Genomic DNA, 23,189 nt, shown 5'->3' with positions numbered 1-23,189 from the left:
ATCTAGGTATCTTACTGAAAATGTTGAAAACCTGCTCTTTTTCTTGTATTCTATAACTCAGTTAGTGATTTCATGTAATACTCAAGCCACATACTTGAGAACTACCCTCTATTATTCTGTTTCCCTTGACATCCCATCTGTGATTGTCTTTTGATGTGTCAATTTGGCTAGGCTAGAGTCCTCAGTTATTCAACTTAACTAGGTTTTGCTGTGAAGCTATTTTGTAGATGTGATTACTGTCTATAATCAGTTAACTTTAAGTAAAGGAGATATCCTAAATAATTTGGGTAGACCTGATTCAATCAGCTGATGGACCTTAAGACCAGAGCTAAGGTCTCCCTGAATAAATTTAACCTGAGGACATCAGCTTCAGCCCATGTCCAGGAGTTCCAGTCTGTCCTTCCTGAAAGCCCACTCCACAGATTTCAGGCTTGCCTACACAGCCCCCACAAGCCAATTCTTTATAATACATTTCTTAATATATATCTCTTACTGGTTCTATTTCTCTGGTTGAACCCTGATTGATACACCATCTAATCAATAATACTTCATAAAACTTTCTCAAATCCACTGATCTGTGCTCCATCCCAACTACCATTGGCTGAGTTCAAGCCTTCATCACTTTTTGTCGGGATTTTCATACAAGCATCTTAAATGATCTTCTTACCCCAATCTTGCTCTACTATACTATCCTCCACATGGCCACTAGTATGACCTATATAAAATATAAATGTGAACACAGCACTCTCTTTCAAGATTGTCAGTCACTTCCCATTTCCTACAGATCTATCTTGAGCCTTTGTAGCGCACAAAGTCTTCATGTTTATGCTTCAGCTTGCTGATCTAGCTCCATCTCTCCACTCCAGGAAAACTACCTACCATACATCTCACCTCCTCCAAAAACCAGCCTACCTCGAGTTCTGTAACTTTGGTCATTATTTTCTCACTGCTTGAAGTTCTTTACCCATCTACAATCATCCATCCTTACTTAGTACCTCATTTCATTTCAAAGACTGAGCTTAGATACTGATCAATACAGGAGGCCATTCCTGGCTCTTCTAGTCTTGCTCATGTGCCTTCTTGTATTCTCTTATAGAACTCTGTGACAATCTCTATCTACAGAACTTACCAAACCAGTTTATGAACTCCTTGGTGAGTTAGATGTTATATTTTTGTAACCCTGGCACATAAAACAATGCCTGGAATTTAATACATGCTCAATTTAATAGGCATTCTTTAATATTTGTGTTGGTTGAATAAAAGAATGGATGAATCACACACTCGGTGTCAGGTTATGGCTTGCTGCTATAATAAAATCTGTGGTAGGCAAAATGATGGCCACCCAAAGATGTCCACACCACAATTCCAAGAATCCATGACTATGTTATTTTACAAGGCAAAAGGAACTTTACTGCTGTGATTAAGTTAAGGATCTTGAGATGGGGGAGAATATTCTGAATTATTTGAGTGGGCATACTCTAATTGCATATATCTTTAAAAGCAGAGAACCTTTCCTCAGCTGAGTCAGTGAAAGATGTAATGACAAAAGAAAATGGAGAAATTCTAAGTATGAGAGGGACTCAATTTGCCATGGTTGGCTTTGAAGATGGAGAAAAGAGATGACAATCTAAGGAATTTGGGTGGCCTCTAGAAGCTAGGAACAGCTCTTAGCTCATAGCCAGCAAGAAAGGGATCTCAGATCTACAGATCTACAGTGGCAAGGAACTGAGATCTACAGATCTCAGATCTACAGTGGCAAGGAACTGAATTCTGCCAATAACCAAATGAGCAGGACATATCCCCCCTAGAGCCTCTAGAAAGGAATGCAGCCAGCCAACAGCTTGACTTCTCATCAGGTCTGATGAGACCCATAGCAGGCTTCTGGCCTCCAGAACTATAATAAATATGTTCTTTTAAATTTCTAAATTTGTGATCATTTTGTTATGGTAGAAATATAAAACTAATACAGAATCCATGCAATAAAATCTGGCTGATCTTCCCAGAGACAGAAGACCCAGATGCTATGATAACATGTCAGGAGGTAAGAATAACAGGAGAGGAACTCGATCATATCATATTTGCCTCTTAAAAATGATCAATATAGAGTAGTATGAGAAAGTCTTTATACAATGAGAGGGAGAAAAGTGACCAAGTCATAGGAAAAAGTACTTAAGGAGACTGCACATGAAGCTGCTGAAAAAAAAAAAAACTTTATTCCCTATTGAGTTGATTGTGAAAGTTTGTGAATACACAGACAGACAACCAGCCGGACTAAGTAAATGCTCTGAGGTAGGAAAATGTGATGGCAGAACAGATATACAAACTCCTCTTCATGCTGAGCGTTTCTGTAAACAGGTAACCTAGACATGGAATATGGTGCAAATTATAAACCATAATTTGACCTGTGTCCAGAAAAGTAACTTTCTTAAGGGGGAAGTAAAAAATACCCACCTAGCTATCTGTAAAATCCCCAAAGGTATCTATGTTCTTGGGATAAACTGGAATTTTGTGCCTAAGAAGGACAGAACATCGCCCATGTAGTCTTCTTGCTAAAAACGCTTAAACTAATCATGGGAAAACAATCAGACACATTTCATACTGTGAGACATATAGAGGAAAACTACCTGGACTCATCAAAAATGGTAACGTCACAAAAAAAGGACAAGGAAAAAAAAGGGAGGGTGCTATTCTAGATTTAAAAAGACTAAAAAGGAGCATGACAACTAAATACAATGCATGACCTTTGACTGGATCCTGGACCAAAACAAATAAAAAGCTATAAAGGATATTGTTAGGAAAATTGTGAGAACTTGATATGGATAGTATATTAGATAATAGTATTGTATCAATGTTAAATTTCTCTGGGTGTAATAGTAATTTAATTGTTCTTAAGAGATATATGATTTAGTGTTTAGGGTTGAAGTGTCATGATATCTGCAAGTTACTTCCCAATGGCTCAGCAAAAAAATGTGTGTACGTATATATACATATATGTATATAGTATTTAGAAAAAGAGATAAGCCATATGTAGCCAAATTGATGCACTGATGAATCTAAAGTGGTCCCCCCTCATCCACAGTTTCAGTTACCCATGATTAACTGTAGTCTGAAAATAGTAAACGGAAAATTCCATAAACGATTCATAAGTTTTAAATTTCACACCACTGTGAGTAGTGTGATGAAATCTCATGTTTGCTCCAGATGTGAATCATCCCTTTGTCCAGCACATCAACGCTGTATTCCTTACCCGCCCATCAGTCACTTGCTAGCCATCTTGGTTATCCAATAAACTGTTGCAGTATCACAGTGCTTATGTTCATGTAATCCTTATTTTACTTAATAGTAACCCCAAAGTGCAAGAATGATAATGCTGGCAGTTCACATATGCTAAAGAGAAGCTGTAAAATGCTTCCTTTAAGTGAAAAGGAGGAAGTTTTCAACTTAATAAGGGAAGAAAAAAATCATATGTTGAAGTTGCTAAGACCTATGGTAAGAATGAGTCTTCTATCCATGAAACTATGAATATTGTAATAATTGTTCTATTTTATTATTGTTGTTGTTAATCTTGTATTGTGCCTAACTTGTAAATTTAACTTTATCATACATATGTATGTATAGGAAAAAAACATAGTTTATATAGGATTAATTACTCTTCATGTTACCAGGCATCCGCTGGGGATTTTGGAATGTATCTCCCTTGGAAAAGAATGGCACTACAATACATGAAAGATATCTTTTGACTTTTCTGTAGAGTTTAAATTCTATAAAATAAAAAATTAGTAAAGAAAGATAATGTTTGGATATATAAAGCTTATCCTTAATACTAATTATAAATTCTATTGGTAAATTCAGAAACAAACAAATCAATGCATTGATTTTTTGGCAGAACATTTTGTAAAAGATAAAAGAAAGAAAAAAGTGAATAAGTAAAACAATGGAAAAAGAAATACCACCAAAAAAGGAAAGGTGGAGTAGCTATGTTAACAGCAAGGAAACATTGGGCAGGTCTTCCAAACAGAAAATCAACAAAGAAACATCACACTTAATCTGTACTGTAGACCAAACGGACCTAACAGATATTTACAGAACATTTCATCCAACGGCTGCAGAATATACATTCTTTTCCTCAGCACATGGATCATTCTCTAAAGCCACTAGGTTAGGTCACATGACCATATGTTAAGTCATAATACAAGTCTTAAAACATTCAAAAAAATTGAAATAATATGAAGCATCTTTGACCACAATGGAATACAAATAGAAATCAATAACAAGAAGAATTTTGGAAACTATACAAATACCTGGAAATTAAACAGTATGTTCCTGAATAAGCAGTGGGTCAATGAAGAAACCAAGACGAAAATTGAAAAATTTCTTGAAACAAATGATAATGGAAACACAACATACAAAAACCTACGGGATAAAGCAAAAGCAGTACTAAGTGGGAAGTTTATAGCTATAAAGTTTAGTTATATATAAGTTTAGTTATTTAGTGCCTAAATTAAAAAAAAGTAAAACTTAAAATAAAGAAACCAATAATGAATCTTAAAGAACTAGAAAAGCAAGAGAAAACTAAACTCAAAATTAGAGGAAGAAAAGAAATAATAAACACCAGAGCAGAAATAAATGAAATTGGAATGAAGAAAACAATACAAAATAAATAAGTAAATGAAATAAAAAGTTGGTGTTTTGAAATGTGAAACAAATTTGACAAACCTTTACCCAGACTGAGAAAAAAAGAGGGAAGATCCAAATAAATAAAACCAGAGATGAAAAAGGAGACATTACAACTGATACTGCAGAAATTCAAAGGATCATTAATGGCAACTATGAGCAACTATATGCCAATAAAGTGGAAAATCTAGACTAAATAGAGAAACTCCTCTACACATATGACATATCAAGACTGAACCATGAAGATAATCCAAAACCTGAAAAGACCAACAAAAGCCATAATAAAAAGTCTCCCAGTAAAGAAAAGCCTGGGACCTGATGGCATCACTGCTGAATTCTACCAAATATTTAAAGAAGAACTAATATCAATCCTACCTGAACTATTCTGAAAAATACAGGAGGAAGGGATACTTCCAAACTAATTCCATGAGGCCTGATACCAAAATCAGACAGAAACAAATTAAAAAAAAAACAGGCCAATATCTCTGATAAATATTGATGCAAACATCTTCAACACACTACTAGCAAATAAAATTCAACAATACATTAAAAAGATTATTCATCATGACCAAGTGGGATTTATCCCTGGGATGGAAGGATGGTTCAACAGTGGTGATACATAGTATCAACAGAATGGAGGACAAAAACCATACGGTCATTTCACTTGATGCCGAAAAAGCATTGGATAAAGTTCAACATGCCGTCATGATAAAAACCTTCAAAAATGGGTATAGAAGGAACATACCTCAACATAATAAAACCCATATATAACAGACCCACAGCTAGTATCATACCAAATAGGGAAAAACTGAAAGCTTTTCCTCTAAGATCTGAAACATGACAAGGACGCCCATTGTCACCACTGTTATTCAACATAGTACTGCAAGTCCTAGTTAGAGCAATCAGACAAGAGAAAGAAATTAAGGGCATCCAAATTGGAAAGGAAGAAGTCAAATTACCGTTGTTTGCAGAGGATTTGATCTTGTGTTTGGAAAAGCATAAAGATTCCACAAAAACTATAAGAACTGATAAATTCAGTAAAGTTGCAGGATACAAAATCAACATACGAAAATCAGTAGCATTTCCACATGCCAACATTGGGCAATCTGAAAAAGAAATTTAAAAGTAATTCCACTTACAATAGCCAAACATAAAATTAAATACCTAGCAATTAACTCAACCAAAGAAGTGGGAGATCTCTTTAATAAAAACTGTAGAACACTGATGAAAGAAATTGAAGAGGACACCAAAAAATGGAAAGATAGTCCATGTTCATGAATTGAAAGAATCAATATTGTTAAAACGTCCATGCCACAAAAAGCAATCTACAGGTTCAATGCAATACTTATAAAAATACAAAAAACATTCTTCACAGAAATAGAAAAAACAATCCTAAAATTTATATGGAGCCACAAAAGACCCAGAATAACCAAAGCTATCCTAAGCAAAAAGAACAAAACTGGAGGAATCATATTACCTGACTTCAAATTATACTACAGAACTACAGTAATCAAAACAGCATGGTATTGTCACAAAAACAGACACATAGACCAATGGAAGATAACTGAAAACCCAGAAACAAATCCACACACCTAAAAAACTCATTTTCCACAAAGGTGCCAAGAACATACACTATGGAAAAGACAGTCTCTTCAGTAATTGGTGCTGGGAAAACTGGATATCCATATGCAGAAGAATGAAACTAGATAGCTATCTTTTGCCATACACAAAAATCAAATCAAAATGTATTAAAGACTTAAGTCAAAGACCTCAAACTATGAAACTACAACAAGAAAATATGGGAAAAATCTCCAGGACATTGATCTGGGCAAAAATTTCTTAATTAATACCCCACAAGCAAAGGCAATCAAAGCAAACATGAACAAATGGGATCACATCAAGTAAAAAGCTTCTGCACAGCAAAGCAAACAGTCTACAAAGTATAGGTGCAATGGGAGAAAATATTTGCAAACTACACTTTTGACAAGAAATTAATAACCAAAATATATAAGGAGCTCAAACAACTCAATAGGAAAAAATCTAATAATTTGATCAAAATTGTTTGAATAGACATTTCTCAAAAGAAGATATACAAATGGCAAACAGGCATGTGAAAAAGTACTCATTGTAGTTGATCATCAGGGAAATGCAAATCAAAACTACAATGGGATATTATCTCACTTCAATTAAAATGGCTTATATCCAAGTGACAGGCAATAACAAATGCTGGCAAGAATGTGGAGAAGAGGGAATGCTTGTACACTGTTGATGGGAATGTAAATTAGTACAACCACAATGGAGAACGATTTGAAGATTCCTCAAAAAACTAAAAATTGAGCTACCATATGACCCAGCAATCCCACTGCTGGGTATATACCCCAAACAAAGGAAATCAATATTATCAAAGAGATATCTGCACTCCCATGTTTGTTGCAGCACTGCGTACAACAGCTAAGATTTAGAAGCAACCTAAGGGTTCATCAACAGATACATGAACGAAGAAAATGTGGTACATATACATAGTGGAGTACTAATGAGTCATAAAAAGGAATGAGATCTAGTTATTTACAACAGCATGGATGGAACTGGATATCATTAAGTGAAATGGGCCAGGCACAGAAAGACAAACATCACATGTTCTCACTTATTTGTGGAATCTAAAAATCAAAACAATTGAACTCATGGAGATAGAGAGTAGAAAGATGGTTACCAGAGGCTGGGAAGGGTAATGGGTGGTGGGGGAGAGTGGGGATGGTTAATGGGTATACAAAAAGAATGAATAAGACCTATTATTTGATAGGACAGCAGGGTGACTATAGTCAATAATAATATAACTGTATAATTAAATTGTCTGTAACACAAAGGATAAATGCTTGAAATGATGGATACCCCATTGTACATGACGTGATTATTACACTTTGCATGTATCAAAACATCTCATATACCCCATAAATGTATACAACTACTAGGTACCCAGAAAGATTTTACAAAATTAAAAAGACCCAGCAATCAAAAAAATTTTACATTCAAAAAGATAAAAAGAGTTCCTAAAATTGTAAAATATGTATCTATTCTAGACTTGTATGTACATACTAACAATGCCTCAAGTATACAAAGCAAAAATTGTCAAAAGTGTAAGAATTTGACAAATACACAAATACAGTGGGAGATTTTAACTCTCTTGGTAACTGATAGGTCCAGCAAACAAAAAACTTAGGAATAGAGAAGATTTAAACAACACAGTTAAATTTAATGAACAGAACACTACACGCAAAAATTAGATACACAATCTTTACAGGCACACATAAAACACTAGTTGATCATGCTCTCTAGGACATAAAGCAAGTTTCAACAAACACTAAATAATCATTATCACATAAGCAATATTGTCTTTTAAATGGAAAACAATGACAAAATGTTAAGCTAAAAAACAGCTATATACAATGACTTAGTTTCTAAATACTGTCTCCATAAAAGATAACAGAGGTCTATAGAGAAATGATTAATGGGGTAGCAAGTACAAGACAAGCTTGAAAGTAAGGAAGTAAAAAAATTTTAAAGTAAGTAAAAAGTGTGTTTAAGAATGATGAGACATGTCAAAAGACAGGGGAGCCAACTTAAATGGGCAGCCAGTCACTAAATCTGAGACAATTTGGGTATTAAAATAAATAATAACAATAGGGTATTTTTAAAATAAAGTAAAAATCTATGTGTCCAAAGTAATTAATAAACAAATAAATGGAGAAAAAGCTCTACCTTGATGTAGAATATAAACTAATAAATGTAGTAAAAATGATGGAGTTTGAAAATTACCATTTTGCATTCATCATAGCAATATCTGATTCAGTCAAGAATTATCAATGGATTTGAAAACCAGTGGATGATAATTTAATGAGGAACAGGATATTTACATAGTCTCAAAGTATCCCCAGGAAAATCATTAATTATAAAGAGGAAAATGATAACTGTAAAGTGGATTAATCTAGCAACTATTCACCACGTTAACCAAGTAATCAAAGTTAACTTTACTACTAAAGGGTCAAACCAGCATCATGTACCACCATTATGATGCCCTGAGAACAATACATTACTTCTGTGGTGCTTTTGCTAATATGCGTACTCTGAATAATGGGGAAATGGCACACAAATTTAAATTAAAGGACAATCTATGAAATAAGTGTCCTGTATTTTCCCAAGTGTCAATTGTCGATGTGTGATATTGTGATATATATATATATATTGGTTTTTGTCCATGGTTCCTGGCTTATAACTCCCAAATCTCTTGTTATTTCCTAAGTGACTAAAGCAATAAGCATATCTCTTGTTAAAGTATTTGGTCTTTTGTCTTTGGTTCCTGAAGCAGCTTTGAAACAGCTTCAGAGAAATAAAAGTGAGAGACAGTTTCTCTCTCTCTCTCTCTCTCTCTCTCTCTCTCTCTCTCTCTCTCTCTGTATATATATATATATACACACACACATATATATGTATAATGTTGGGGCACTTTAGGCTTCACAAAACAGAATCTCTCTCTGACTTTCTCCTGCCCTCCTTTTACCTGCTTTTTTTTCTCCCAAAGGCAAGCCATAGAAACTAAAAATATACTCTAATCTTCACCCAGCTTTCTGGCTTGGAGCTGGTCGTAAAGAAATTCTCTGACCTACCTGGTTTGACTGTGGGTCATAAGACTCCCATTTAAGAAAGAGTCCTGCCCCATACCCAGGAGGAAGGAATGCTGCACAGAGAAACCAAGAAGAATCTGAACAGACAAGCCTTGCTGGGTTTCTCCACCAAGTCTATTGGTATTAGATCATACCCTTTAGTCCAGTCACATTTCTACACGGTTGTTCATGCTCCATTAGTGCCTATCAGATGAAGTCTTCATAAAAAGCACAAGAGGACAAAGTACAGCTGAATTTGTGGAGGATTTCAGAAAGGTGACAAATAACTCATTCACATGCCAGGAGGGTGGCACACCCTAACTCCCCAGGAATGGAAGCTCCTGTGCTCAGTAGCCTTCCAGACCTCACTCTATGTATCTCTTCATCTGGCTGTTTATTTGTAGCCTTTAAAATATCCTTTATGAATAAATGGGTAAATGTAAGTAAGTGTTTCCCTGAGTTCTGTGTGTTGTTCTAACAAATTATTTGAGCCTAAAGAGAGAGGTTGCGGGAACCCTAACTTGAAGCTGGTCAGTTAAAAGTTCCAGAGGCCCAGATTTGAAACTGATGTCTAAAGTTGAGGCAGTCTCGTGGGACTAAGCCCTCAATCTGTGGGATCTGATACTTTCTGCAGGGAGATAGCTTCAGAATTGAATTGGATTGGAGAACACCCAGCTGGTGTCCACTGCAGAATTGTTTACTTGCCTGTTGGTGAGAAAAAATCCCAATACATTTGGTCACAAGCTTTCTGTGTTGGTTGCTGTGGTACAAGAGCCAAAGAAAAACTTTTTTTCCCACACAATCAGTGTCAGAAGTGGGGTTGTGAGAATATAATGAGAGAAACTGAGTTGGTTTTTCTATAAACATAAAAGACAAAGAAAGGTCAAGGAATTGTTCCATATTAAAAACTGAAGAGACATGACAAGTAAATGTAATGCATGATCTTGGATTAGCACTTTGACCAAGGAAAGAAAATAACCACAAAAGACATTATTGGGACAACTGATAACATTGGAATATGGCGTAGATTATAATATTGAAACAATGTCAAATTTCTTGATTGTGACACATTTACTGAGGATGTATAAGACGAAATCATCATTCTGAGGAAATACACACTGACATATTAAGAGGTAAAGGAGAATGATATTTGCAAACTACTGTCAAATAGGAGAAGAAGGAGAGGAAGAGAAAAACAGAATGATAAGGCAAACGTGATAAAATGTTAATTGGTGAATCTGGGTAAAGGGCATTCTGGGAGTTCTTTGTAATATTCCTGGTTTTTCAAGTGTGAAATTAAATAAAAATAAAAATTTTAAAAACACAAATATAAAATTCAATAATAACTACATCAATAAATATCAATAACCACACTTTTTCTATGTATTTAATGAAAGAAAATGTTTTATATTGCCAAATTCTGTTGGGATGAGCAGCCAGTGTATAATTTTTGTATCTTGTTATAAGAAGGATTAAAAAAAATTAAAGCAGGTCAAAATGGCTGGCAAGCAGGCCATTTCAGCATCAGGCAAGTGGCTGGATGGTATTCGAAAATGGTATTACAATACTGCAGGATTCAATAAACTGGGGTTAATGAGAGATGATACAATATATGAGGATGAAGACATAAAAGAAGCCATAAGAAGGCTTCCTGAGAACCTTTATAATGACAGGATGTGCCACATTAAGAGTGCATTGGACCTGACCATGAAGCATCAGATCTTGCCTAAAGAGCAGTGGACCAAATATGAAGAGGAAAATTTCTACCTTGAACTGTATCTGCAAGAGGTTATTCGGGAAAGAAAAGAAAGAGAAGAATGGGCAAAGAAGTAATCATGTAGTTGAAGTCTGTGGATGCAGTTGTTATGAAGATGGTTAAACTTGAAACAAATAATTTTAAGAATTATTTGGTCTGCAGATGTTTTACTTTAAATAAATGTCTATTGTAATGGCTGGAGTTTTTGAATTCCAAACCTTATACTGAATAACTACTGAATCCATTTACTGTTAAATTTTTTCCCAAACTTTCAAGATGTTTTTAGTAGTGTTTAACTACTTCCTGGAGCTCAGAGGCCACTTTATCAGTTTTCCTCACTGGTTGGATAGCCCATCAGTTTATGTAAGGATGTAACTTCCATGAGTTATAGCCTTATGGAAGCTACTAAATAAAAGAAGGGGGTATGCACCCCCTAGTTTGCCAGGATTGAAAAACAGCCTCTTCACTGCTATCCAAATAGATTTGATTTTGCATCTTATCATTTAAAAAGAAATTCTGTATGCACTCCAACATAGGTACACTTAAGTAATATATATACTCCTGTGCTAACATGTAGACTAGAAAACAAAAAGTAGACATTAGAAAAATAGAAGTACAAAAACAAATCATACTTTTCCCCATATCCCAGTGACTTTTCCACTTTGGAAATGATTGTTATAAAGTTTAAGGGTTGGATACTGATCAGTTAAAAGTTTTAAGATTATGAGGTAATTTTTAAAAATATAAATTAGAATCATTGGCCGGGCGTGGTGGCTCACGCCTGTGGTCCCAGCGCTGTAGGAGGCCGAGGCGGGCAGATCTCCTGAGGTCAGGAATTCGAGACCAGCCTGACCAACATGGTGAAACCCCGTCTCTACTAGGGATGCGGAAAATTGGCCGGGCATGGTGGCGGGTACCTGTGGTCCCAGCTGTTTGGGAGGCTGCGGCAGGAGAATTGCTTGACCCCGGGGGGCGGAGGTTGCAGTGGGCCTAGATCGCGCCACTGCACTTCAGCCTGAGCGACAGTGGCTCCGTCTCAAAAAAAAGAAAAAATTAGAATTATTCAATGTTGTCATCATTTCCACCCCTAAATTCTGAAATGCTTTCTTTGGTGGAGGTGAGAGTGTGGAGCCACAGCTAGTAGAGAAGGAACAGTAGGATATGCAGCCTCCCTGGTTTTCCAGGACAAGTCATTGCTGTGTGCGGCAGGAATGCCTTACCTCAACTAACAAAACAGTGTGAAAAACAAATTTGTGTTACATTTAAAATTTGTAAAGCAACAAGAAATGTGTGTATCATAAAGAGCATCTTTAAATTTTTGCTAAAATATCAAGTCTCAAATTCCCTAGGAACCACCTCCCATTTTTTTTTTTTGGCTAGTCAGATTATTTTTCTAAACCTATCTTGAAATCATGTCAATTTTCTTTTGTCTGGTTCAAGACAACTAGATCACTTGATAATGGTTTTGCTCAGGTCACATTGTGACAAGGTTTTAGTGTAGCCCTACTTCGCAGAAGGAGACAGAGAAGACGGACTGTCTAGAACCCCCCTTTAAAAGCATTTGTCTATTCAGAAAATTTTCCTGAGTAGATCTCTCCAAAGTCTCTTTTAATTGTGATTTCAAGATCACTTCTGCAGGACTCTGGTCTATTTGTTCAGACATCTACTGTGCACAATTACAAGGAGACTAGAACTGAGGCATCTCAAAGAGCACTGTCAAGGTGTGTAGGGAGCCGGGTGGGTGGAGGGAGGCGGGGCTCTGACCCTAGAAACCATGCTTATGAATGCTGTTGATGTTTAAAGCAAGCCTAAGGGCACTGCTGAAGGACAGGGGAACAAATAGAATGGACCAAGATTGAGGTATAACAAGAACTCCCAGGCTATCCACCTGCTCAAGGTAAAAAGTGTGATATTACATAGGGCAACCTCTGATTTTGTGAGAGTTCTTCCTAAAGTCACAGTGTATGCCTATTCTATGTTTCCAGATTACTTCATTCTTCCAAACGAGATCAAGTGTGCAAAAGTTCTTTGAACACTATATCAATGTTTTGTGTTCATTATAAATTATGGTTATCGTCCTGCTTGTTATGAAGACTAAGAAAGTAGATCTAGTATTTGGCTCACATAGGTGAAAAGGTGAGAATTTGTTAATCCATCAGTGAAGTCCTTTCATTTGAAAGAGAGGGCCTTTCTATTATCAAAAGCTGTCCTGTGTGAAAAATCACCATGAAAGTGCCTGAAACACACAGGCTTGTTGTCCTGTAGACAGAATGGTAGAGTGATTCAGAGCTAATTCTGGGTTAGACTGCACAGGTCTGAATCTATTTGCTCACTGTGTAGTGCTTTAGGAATACAATTTAACCTCTCTGTGCTTCAGTTTCTTTGGCCCTAAGATAGAGCTAATGATAGAAACCAACTTTACACAGTTGTGAAAATTAACTGACTACATGTCAAACACTAACAGTCTCTGGCACATAGTATGCATAATGTAAATTATGTGATGAGAAGCGAGAAAAAATAACTTGGGAAAACACTGAATATCATCAAAGTTGAATAGCTAACCAGTAGCTAAGGTCCAAGGTCCCCTCTCTTCCTTCTATGTGGCACTCTTGTTTTTGGTCCGTCTACTCCCCTTGGGTGTTACCTCCTTGAGTGAAGTACCTGCTGGAGATGAGAAGAGTGGAACTGGATCTGCATGACAGCTTTGATTAGGATGGAGCTAAGACTTGGTTATCTCCCTGTTTTGTGTTTTGGATGGGTGACATTTTAAAACTGCCAACATTAAAATCTTGCTAATTTGCTTTGTACAGTTTAAAATGTTTGATATTTTTTATTGTTTAAAGTTTGAGATTGGTTTTGAATATATGGTTTTCCTACATCTTGAAGAAGGATATGTTTGTTTGCTCTGAAGTGGTCTATGTTCTGTTTTTCTATTTTACTATACTTTGCAAAAAACAGATGGCTGGCTTATGTTCACTGTTGTAGTGCACTACCTAGTATCACTCAGCCTTCCTGTTGTCAAGGTGTAGGAAGCAGCGTAAGGGATGTTGGGCCTTCAGACCCCCAATTGCCAACTCTGGTCCTAGTTCCAGATTGCATGCACATATTTGATAACATTCCTGTACTGAGTTATCACGGTCTGAATATTTATGTGATGCTCTACGAGTGGTACCAAAATGTTAGTGATGGAATTTTCACTAATGGCACCTTTTCCTGTTTTTAAATTCTAGAATCTTAATAAATCCAAAGTGTACATTTTGGTAATGATTTCATTTAGCTATTTACTCTAAGGACTGCCTTTTAAAGCATTAACTCTGCAATAACTTTAACTTATGAAAAGATTCAGCAGTAAGAATAAAAACTAGGCCAAAGCACAAAGTAATAATCCTTCAAAAATAAGATGGAGTTATAAAAATATGGGCATCCTGTGTGTAGCTTTGAAAATAACCGAAGTACTTGGAACTAAAAAGTTAGGTGAACATAAAAATTGTCATAACCAAATCCTTGACAGCTTGATGGATGAAAAGCAGATGGGTTTACACTGTATGGGAGGAGGCATGGATTTTAGGAAGGACAGCATCAGAGAGGGATGGTTAGAAAGTGAACAAGACACATTGCTCTTTGGAAAACAAGGAAAGTCCGTTAATTAGAACAAGGCATGAAATTCTGCCACTAGGTGGCGATGCCCTATAACTTTACAACTTAGGGTACATCACACCAGCACTATGGAAGGTTTCTCCATTCTGCACCCCACCAACTCCCTCCCCTCCTTCATTTTTCAGGATGACAACACCTTAGAGGTTTATGGCCATCAGGAGAATTTACTACTAAGCTATATACTGATCTAATGAAATCTGATATATGTTGTGCAATGAATTATGAGTTATTTAGTTTCAGGATTTTATTAATTCAATCAGTTATGACCATATTTCCTTTTATATGATTGTTCACTCTTTATACATACCAGATGACTGTATAAAGAACATCTAATAAAGTCTATAGATGTAAAAAAAAATTAAAAAAGAAAAATAAGATAAAGTTAAACTAGAATGGGAATAATGATTTCATAATATAATTTTTTAAAAAAGGAATCCCATATGATTAGAAATTGAAAAAAAACAAACCATGGGTCAAAAAAATCATAAGAGAAATTTAAAAATAATAAATATTGAATGATAAAAATACTATATATAAAAGTCTGTGAAATATTTCTAAAGCGGTAGAAGAAAATTTATAGTTCTAAATTCTTATTTTACAGAAGAAATTAAGACGCTAAAGATTCAACTCAATAAATTAGGAAAAGAACAACAAAAGGAAAGTAGAAGAAAGTTCAGTATAAAAATAAAAGTCAAAATGATTAAAATAGGGACCAAATATCCAATGACGAGGCTCGATGAAAGCAAAAGCAAGAAATACATTAGAAAATTGATTATTGTAATTTATCACATGGTCACACTGTGATATTAATGGTGAAGAAAGGATATGAAAGTGGCAGTACATATAGACGGGAAAAAACTTCATAATATTTGTAATAAAACCTCTCAGCAAACTAGGAACATAAAGTTCCTTAACTTGAGAAAGACAACCTACTAAAAATGGTGAAACTTTTGTAGAATTTAGGAACAAAATAAGGAAATCCTCTACCAATGCTGTTGTTCCTCTTTGTACTGAAGATCCTAGCTAGCACAGTAATACAAGGTAAAGAAATATTGTAAAGAAACTGTCATTATTCAAAATATAATTAATTAACAGATAATCCAAGAAAATCTATACATTATTAGAATAAACAGAATTTAAGAAGGCTCCAGCATATAAAATAAATATACAGAAATATCAATCATGTTCCCATTTACTAGAAACAATTAGAAAATGTAGTTAAAAAGATGACATATTTCACAGTAATAATAGAAACTATAAGTACAAGTGAATCTAACAAAACATTTCTTCAGATTACACTATTATTATGAATATGTTTTCATATAATGTAGAATATAGTTTCAATTTTATCATTTGCTGCTATCTTTTTGAGTTTTGTTTGGCTACTTTTTAATGTGTCAAAACCAACTCTTTTTTTTCTCTTCCTCCTCTTAATAATTTTTGGTAAAGAGATTACCTTAAAAAGCACAACTTCCAGGTTCAGGACACCAGAAAAAGCAGGGTAGCATTGTAAATAATCTTCACTGTTTTCACCAGGTGAACTATTATATGAATGCACCAGGGAAATGGAGTCATACTGCAATCGCTCAAAGACTGAAAAATAGTAAAAAATATTGTGGCATCATTTTTTCTGTTTTTGTCCATCTCTTTGTCCCCTGGTCTCCTCAAATCATTATCCTTTCCATACCTCTATTTCAATGATTTATTCCTATAAAACAGTTGTATACATAGTATTAGAAGGGATATATTATATAGAAGTTTAGAGCATAAACTCTGGAATCAGGTGTTCTGGGTTCAAAGCTCAGCTCAGCCACTTCTTGCTGTGTAACTTGTGGCAAGTCATACAACTTCCCTTGGCCTATACAAACTTCTCTAGTAGAGTTGTGATTAAATAAATTATAACATGCAAAGCCCTTTAGAAAATTGGCACATAAATCATTAGTAAATATTGGTTATTATTACAATTATTAGTGATTTGAATCACTTGGAGGGGAAATTATGTAGCTACTGCACTTATTGTTTTGTTCTTTTGTTTTCTTTTCTTTTTCCTTTTTATTTTTTAAAATTAATTATTTATTTATTTTTTACACCGAGTCCCGCTCTGTCGCCCAGGCTGGAGTGCAGTGGCACGATCTCGGCTCCCTGCAATTTCTGCCTCCTGGATTCAAGCGATTCTCCTAACTCAGCGTCCCGAGTAGCTGGGATTATAGGCACACAACACAATGACCGGCTAATTTTTTTTTTTTTTTTTTACTTTTAGTGGAGATGGGGTTTCGCCATATTGGCCAGGCTGGTCTCGAACTCCTGACCTTAGGTGATCTGCCCACCTCAGCGTCACAAAGTGCTGGGATTACAGGCGTGAGCCACTGCGCCCGGCTGCTCTTTTGTTTTCTATCTGAGCAATTTTCTCCCTACTCCCTGCAACCTTCCACTCCACTACCCCTTTGAATAGAGGTACACATGTGAGAAGTAAAGCTGTATGGAATGACAGGGAGATGCTTTCAAGTAAAATAGATTTCTATTTTCTTTTCTATGCATTACCACCAAACCCAATGTCTAAAACTTCTTTGGTCTCCAATGTTGTCCCATCATTCATTCATTTATTTATTGAAATATCTGTTTCACTCCTATTATGTACCAGGCACTATGCCTTGGCCATCCATCCCCTACAGCTCTCAGAATAATTCCTACCCATTGCAAGGGCTTCATAAAGGTTTACTGCACGAATGAAGAAAAGATGCTTCTCTCCTTTGAATTAAAAGGATCTATAAAACTTGGGTCAGATTGTTTTATAATTTGCATTCTATAAAGTTCATCTAAATATCAGAGATTCCTTTTCTGATAGTAAGAATAGGAATCTTAAAATACAAATAGTGGCACTTGATGGATATTGGAATGAAGTATATGCTCAGCATAACATTTAAGGCCCTGAAGCACTTTATCTTCACCTCCTAGTCCTTCTTGTAGATTCAAAATTATAGCCAAGCTGTTTCCAGAAGAATTCTGCCTTTTCTCTGGAAACCCTCGGCCTGAAAAGCATTCCCTGCCCCTCCACATGGCAGATGTCACTCAATCTTTAAGGCCCACCCAAAGTTCCTCCTTCCTTTTTTTTGAGACGTAGTTTTTTGCTATTGTCGCCCAGGCTGGAGAGCAATGGCGCGATCTCGGCTCACTGCAACTTCTGCCTTCCAGGTTCAAATGATTGTCCTGCCTTAGCCTCCCGAGTTGCTGAGATTACAGGCGTCCACCATCACACCTGGCTAATTTTTGTAACTTTAGTAGAGACGGGGTTTCACCGTGTTGGCCAGGCTGGTCTCGAACTCCTGACCTGATCTGCTCACCTCGGCATCCCAAAGTGCTAGGATAATAGGCGTGAGCCACCGCGTCCGCCCCCCTACTCCTCCTTTTTGATGGCTCATGATTACTACCAGGCAGTGACTTGGTCCATCCTCCACCCTTCCTGAATACCTTGAACAAGCAAACATTATGGCACTTGGATTTGACTATCACATTGTAGCTTTAAAAAAAAAAATTCAACTCTCCTGCCTTACACAGAGAAAGACATACACTTCTGAAGGCTGGCCTTCAACAGATGCTTTTTATTGGTCTTGAACCAGCCTTTTTCTTTTAATAAAAAAATTTTCCAATGCACGCAAAAGTAGAGAGAATAATATAATAAATCCCCACATATACATCACCCAGCTTTAAATTATCAGCTCATGAGCATTTTTATTACACTTTCCCTCCACCTTGGCACCAATGACTTACTTTCAAGCAAATCAAAAGATTCAAGTCTATTTCTTAGAAAATATAACTACAATTATTTCATCTAAAATATTACAAATAATTATTTAATGTCGTTAAATATCCATCATTTCATTCAAGCATATTTTGTGAAAGAGCTGCTTAATCCCTGCATCTTATTTTTTCTATTTTGAAATCATCGAAAGAACAGGGAAAAGGGGAAGGAAATTTGTGAGAATGCATAAATAAGTTTCAAAGAGCCTAGATGTCCTAGATGAGAAAGAATCTGACCTGGTTTAGGGTGGGAGAAATTTATTTCTCTACTTCTCCGGAGGAGGAGGGTGCGACTTCAGGCCGGCTGATGCAGGAGGAGGTGCGGAGGGTAGAGTGGTACTACCTCCGTTGGGAGTTCCTTCCGGATAATCCCAACGCGGAGCGAGGAGGCAGCGCTTTTTTGGAGGCTTGGCTTCCCGTGCGTTTCCAGGTGGGAGAGTGGATCTCCCGGAGGCACAAGGTTGGTCTCCCATAAGGATTACAGAAACGGGTCGTCAGTTTTCTCCGGTGGGCCCTGGCAAAGCCAAGAGACCTGAGATGGCGGCGAGTCCCCTCCAGGCACAGAGCTGGCTTCCTCCTGTTTCGCTCTTACCGTATTTCCTGTATCCTGAGACGTACATCCCTTCTCCGCCTCCACCCCTCCTCCCTACCCCATTCTATTTTAACGTTTCTATTAGGATGGGTGTTAAAAACCGATGTCGTTATTTAATATAGTGTTTTTCCATCGCGCCCCACCCCCACTAAATGTAAATAAATTTATTGAGAATTTAATATAATTTATGCGATTTTAAGATGAGAAGAAATTCAAGTTTACCTTTAAGTGGTAAACTCTGAATGGCTTATATGTGTGGGAGGGACGCAGGGGTGGGCGGTAACCAAATAAATTATTGAAGAGCTTTATAAGCCAGCTGCAGATGCACATCACAGAGCTGTGAAACTAGCTACAAACATTTAAAAAGCAATATGCAAACATGTAAGTTGACTAGAGTGCAGAATAGCACACTAGCACTAACCATGGAAATTGAATGTGGAAAATGAATTCACCGTATGTCATAGAATCTAAGATCATTTTTTCTTTATTTTTTAAGCAAATTTGTAATTTTTGAAGGCTTATTATGTTTTTCCCCAAATTTGAATATCTAGGAAATCTCTGCGACCTAACAATTGATGGTACACTATACTTTAGTTGGCAGCTTTTTTTTTTTTCTTTCTTGTAGGTATGGAAAATAATGACCCATCTTACCAGTGATGATATGTTATATTCTATGATTTATGGTAACCAGAAGAAAGTACCACGTGTCTCAGAAGAAAAGGCTTCTGGAACTTCTTAGACCTTCATTATTAAAATAGCCTACACATCCATCTCCCTTTAGCTATGGACAAACTAGATCACACTTCTTCAGCTTTGTTCTCAGTGCTTTTTGTTTGTTTTTTGTTTTTTTAAGCGGAGAGAGCTTAGTCCTTAATGCCAGAGTAGAAGTGCCTGTTAAACTCTGCTGTTTACAAGCTCTGAGCTCCTTGAGTAATTATTTAAATTCTTGGAACTTTGGTTTCCAGGCCATAATTTTTTCCTTGCAAAGGTGTTTCCATAACCAGGGATAATACATGTAAAGCATTTACTACTATAACTATCTCTTATCTCCACCCTTCAAGTAACCAGCACAGCCCTTTACACAAATTAGGTACTCAGTAAATATTTGGGAAATAAATGACCCCGTGGTTTTGTGCCAAATGCTACTAATAAAGACAGAAAAGTCAGATGTAACTGTAGCTTAATGGAAAGATGTGAGGGAGGCATTGAGAGAGGCAATATTTTAGAGCTAGAAGAGTAGTTGGAACTAGACATACTGATGTGGGAGACAGCAACATAGAGGTGATAGTTAAAGACAAGGGAATGGATTATATCCCCAAGAGAAAATCTAAAGAAAAGATAATTGAGCTAAAAACAGAATATTGAGTAATTAGAGACAGATAGAAGAAAAGAAGTCTGCAGCAAAGGCTGAGAAAGAGTGGTCAAAGTCAGCGAAGAAGATTCTAACCCAGAGTTTCTCAATCTTGGTGCTATTGACATTTGAGGACAAATCAATCCTTGTAGTGGTGGCCAGAGTTTACCGTTTAGCAATGTCCTAAGCTAAGCCTCTACCAACTATATGCCAGTACTACTCCCTACTCCTCGAGTTGTAATAACCAAAAAGATTTCCAAACATTGCCAGATGTCCCCTCGGGTACACAATTGTCCCCAGTTGAGAACCATTGGTCTATCCTTAATCCACCAAATTTGCTCCTTTCCTAGTTTTTTTTTCTTTCATCTAAGTGAAATGTTATGCCTTCCACTCGGATATACAAGTCAAACTTTGGAGTCTTTATTTTTAGAAACTGAAGAATATTTTATTATGTATTCAAGTAAATGAAGTAACAATTTCACAGTCTTTTTACATAGGTCTCTAAATCTTCAAGACTAAAGACATTAAGAGTTGCAATTAAGTCGTTCTATAGCTATAGTTTTAGCAAATTAAGAGAAATATGTGCCTCGTTAGTAAAGTAACAGGAATTAAAAATTTTATCAACTCCAGCTAGGTTTAATTTACGGTAAACATTTGACTTGAGGTGAAAACAGTCCCAACTTAGAGTTGCTTCTATCAACATTGACTATTTATACCACAATTAGATTTATTTATTTATTTGTTTATATGCTTTGTGGTAAAGCATACATAACATAAACTTTACCATCTTAACATTTTTTAAGTGTACAGTTCAATAAGGTAAAGTATATTCTCATTGTTGTACAACCAATCTCGAGAACTTTTCCATACCTATCAAACAACTCTCCATTTTACCCTCCTTCCAGCTGCTGGAAACCACCATTATACTTGCAACTGGAATTTTGTTTGTTTTCATTATACTAAAAAGGAGATCTAAAGCCTTTATTATTCCAGGTTTCAAAACAGGTTTTTTTTCCATCATCTTTTTTTTTCAACATCAGTGGACCAGCTGAATGTGAATCATGAAGCCAGAAGAGGGCACTGTTAGGTTGGAGGAACATAGAGGCCAATTTGAGAAGTGCTACAGATCCAACTCTCATAATTTACAAAGATCAAAAGATGACAATAGAAAATAAAACTAAACCCACCTCTGAGTGATAGTAAATGGTTTTCATTTAGTTTTTTAAGTTGAGAAGTTGGGTGATTAATTTGATTTCTTTTGAAAATTAGCTTTTCTTTTTAAAATTTTTTTAATTTTTAAATTTTTTTATTTCTATACGTTTTTTGGTGAACAGGTGGTATTTAGCTACATGAGTAAGTGCTTTAGTGGTGATTCGTGAGATTTTGGTGCACCCATCACTCGAGCAGTATACACTGAACCCAGTTTGTAGTCTTTTATCCCTCATGCCCCTCCCACCCGTTTCCTGAGTCCTCAAAGTCTATTTTATCATTCTGATGCCTTTGCGTCCTCATATCTTAGATCCCACTTATGAGTGAAAACATACGATGCTTTGTTTTCCATTCCTGAGTTATTTCACTTAGAATAATACTGTCCAGTTCCGTCCAGGTTGCTGCGAATGCCATTAATTCGTTTGTTTTTAAGGCTGAGTAGTATTCCATCATATATATATATATACACACACACACACATACATATATATATAACAATACATATAACAATATTGTTATATATATATAACAATACATATAACAATATTGTTATATATATATAACAATACATATAACAATATTGTTATATATATAACAATATATATATAACAATACATATATTGTTATATATATAACATATATATTGTTATACATATATTGTTATACATATATATAACAATTTTGTTATACATATATAACAATTTTGTTATACATATATAACAATATTGTTATATATGTGTATATATTTATATATGCATATATTTATACATATATATGTATATATTTATACATATATGCATATATATACACATATATATGCATATATGTGTATGTATGTATATATACATATAAGTGTATATATGTATATATGTTATATATGTGTATATATATGTGTATATATGTTATATATGTATATATACATATATTGTTATATGTATATATAACAATATAACAATATTGTTACACACACATATATATATATATATGTATAACAATTTTGTTATCCTCTCGTGTGATGGGCATTTGGGCTGGTTCCATAGTTTTGCAATTGTGAATTGTGCTGCTATACACGTGCATATGCAAGTATCTTTTTCGTATAATGACTTTTCCTCTGGGTAGATATGCAGTAGTGGGATTGCTGGATCGAATTGTAGTTCTTCTATTAGTTCTTTCAGGAATCTTCACACTGTTTTTCATAGTGTTTATACTAGTTTACATTCCCTCCAGCATTGTAGAAGTGTTCCTTTTCAATGGCATCCACACCAACATCTATTTTTTTTTGGTTTTTTGATTATGGCCATTCCTGCAGGAGTAAGGTGGTATCGCATTATGGTTTGACTTGCATTTCCCTGATCATTAGTGATGTTGAGCAGTTTTTTATATGTTTGTTGGCCATTTGTATATCTTCTTTCGAGAATTGTCTATTCGTGTCCTCAGCCCACTTTTTGATGGGATTTTTTGTTATTTCTTCTTACTGATTTGTTTGAGTTCGTT

The 23,189-nt window shown here is 35.6% G+C and overlaps 2 protein-coding genes across 2 annotated transcripts in view; one reads left to right on the top strand and one right to left on the bottom strand.

Annotated features, from left to right (window-relative positions):
• The window catches only part of NBDY (negative regulator of P-body association), a 147,345-nt gene extending 128,206 nt beyond the window's left edge, over positions 1-19,139 (bottom strand). The window contains exons 1-2 of the mRNA XM_031005903.3: positions 18,781-19,139; positions 16,202-16,338 (exon numbers count right to left, since the gene is read on the bottom strand). Of these exons, the coding sequence (XP_030861763.1) occupies positions 18,810-19,016 (207 nt within the window). The 5' untranslated portion in view covers positions 19,017-19,139 and the 3' untranslated portion in view covers positions 16,202-16,338; positions 18,781-18,809. The remainder of the gene's footprint in view (positions 1-16,201; positions 16,339-18,780) is intronic.
• Positions 10,829-11,289, top strand: LOC101150857 (cytochrome b-c1 complex subunit 7-like). The gene has a single exon (XM_055376977.2). The coding sequence runs from the start codon at positions 10,830-10,832 to the stop codon at positions 11,163-11,165; it is 336 nt and encodes a 111-aa protein (XP_055232952.1). The 5' UTR covers position 10,829; the 3' UTR covers positions 11,166-11,289.
• Positions 19,140-23,189: the final 4,050 nt, after the last annotated feature.

This window comes from Gorilla gorilla, chromosome X (genome assembly GCF_029281585.2).
Source record: "Gorilla gorilla gorilla isolate KB3781 chromosome X, NHGRI_mGorGor1-v2.1_pri, whole genome shotgun sequence".
In the NCBI taxonomy this organism is placed as follows: Eukaryota; Metazoa; Chordata; class Mammalia; order Primates; family Hominidae; genus Gorilla; species Gorilla gorilla.
This window is presented reverse-complemented; position numbering and strand designations above follow the sequence as displayed.

Coding starts and splice junctions, on each gene's coding strand:
- LOC101150857 (XM_055376977.2), top strand. CDS start 10,830: ATGGCTGGCAAGCAGGCCATTTCAGCATCAGGCAAGTGGCTGGATGGT.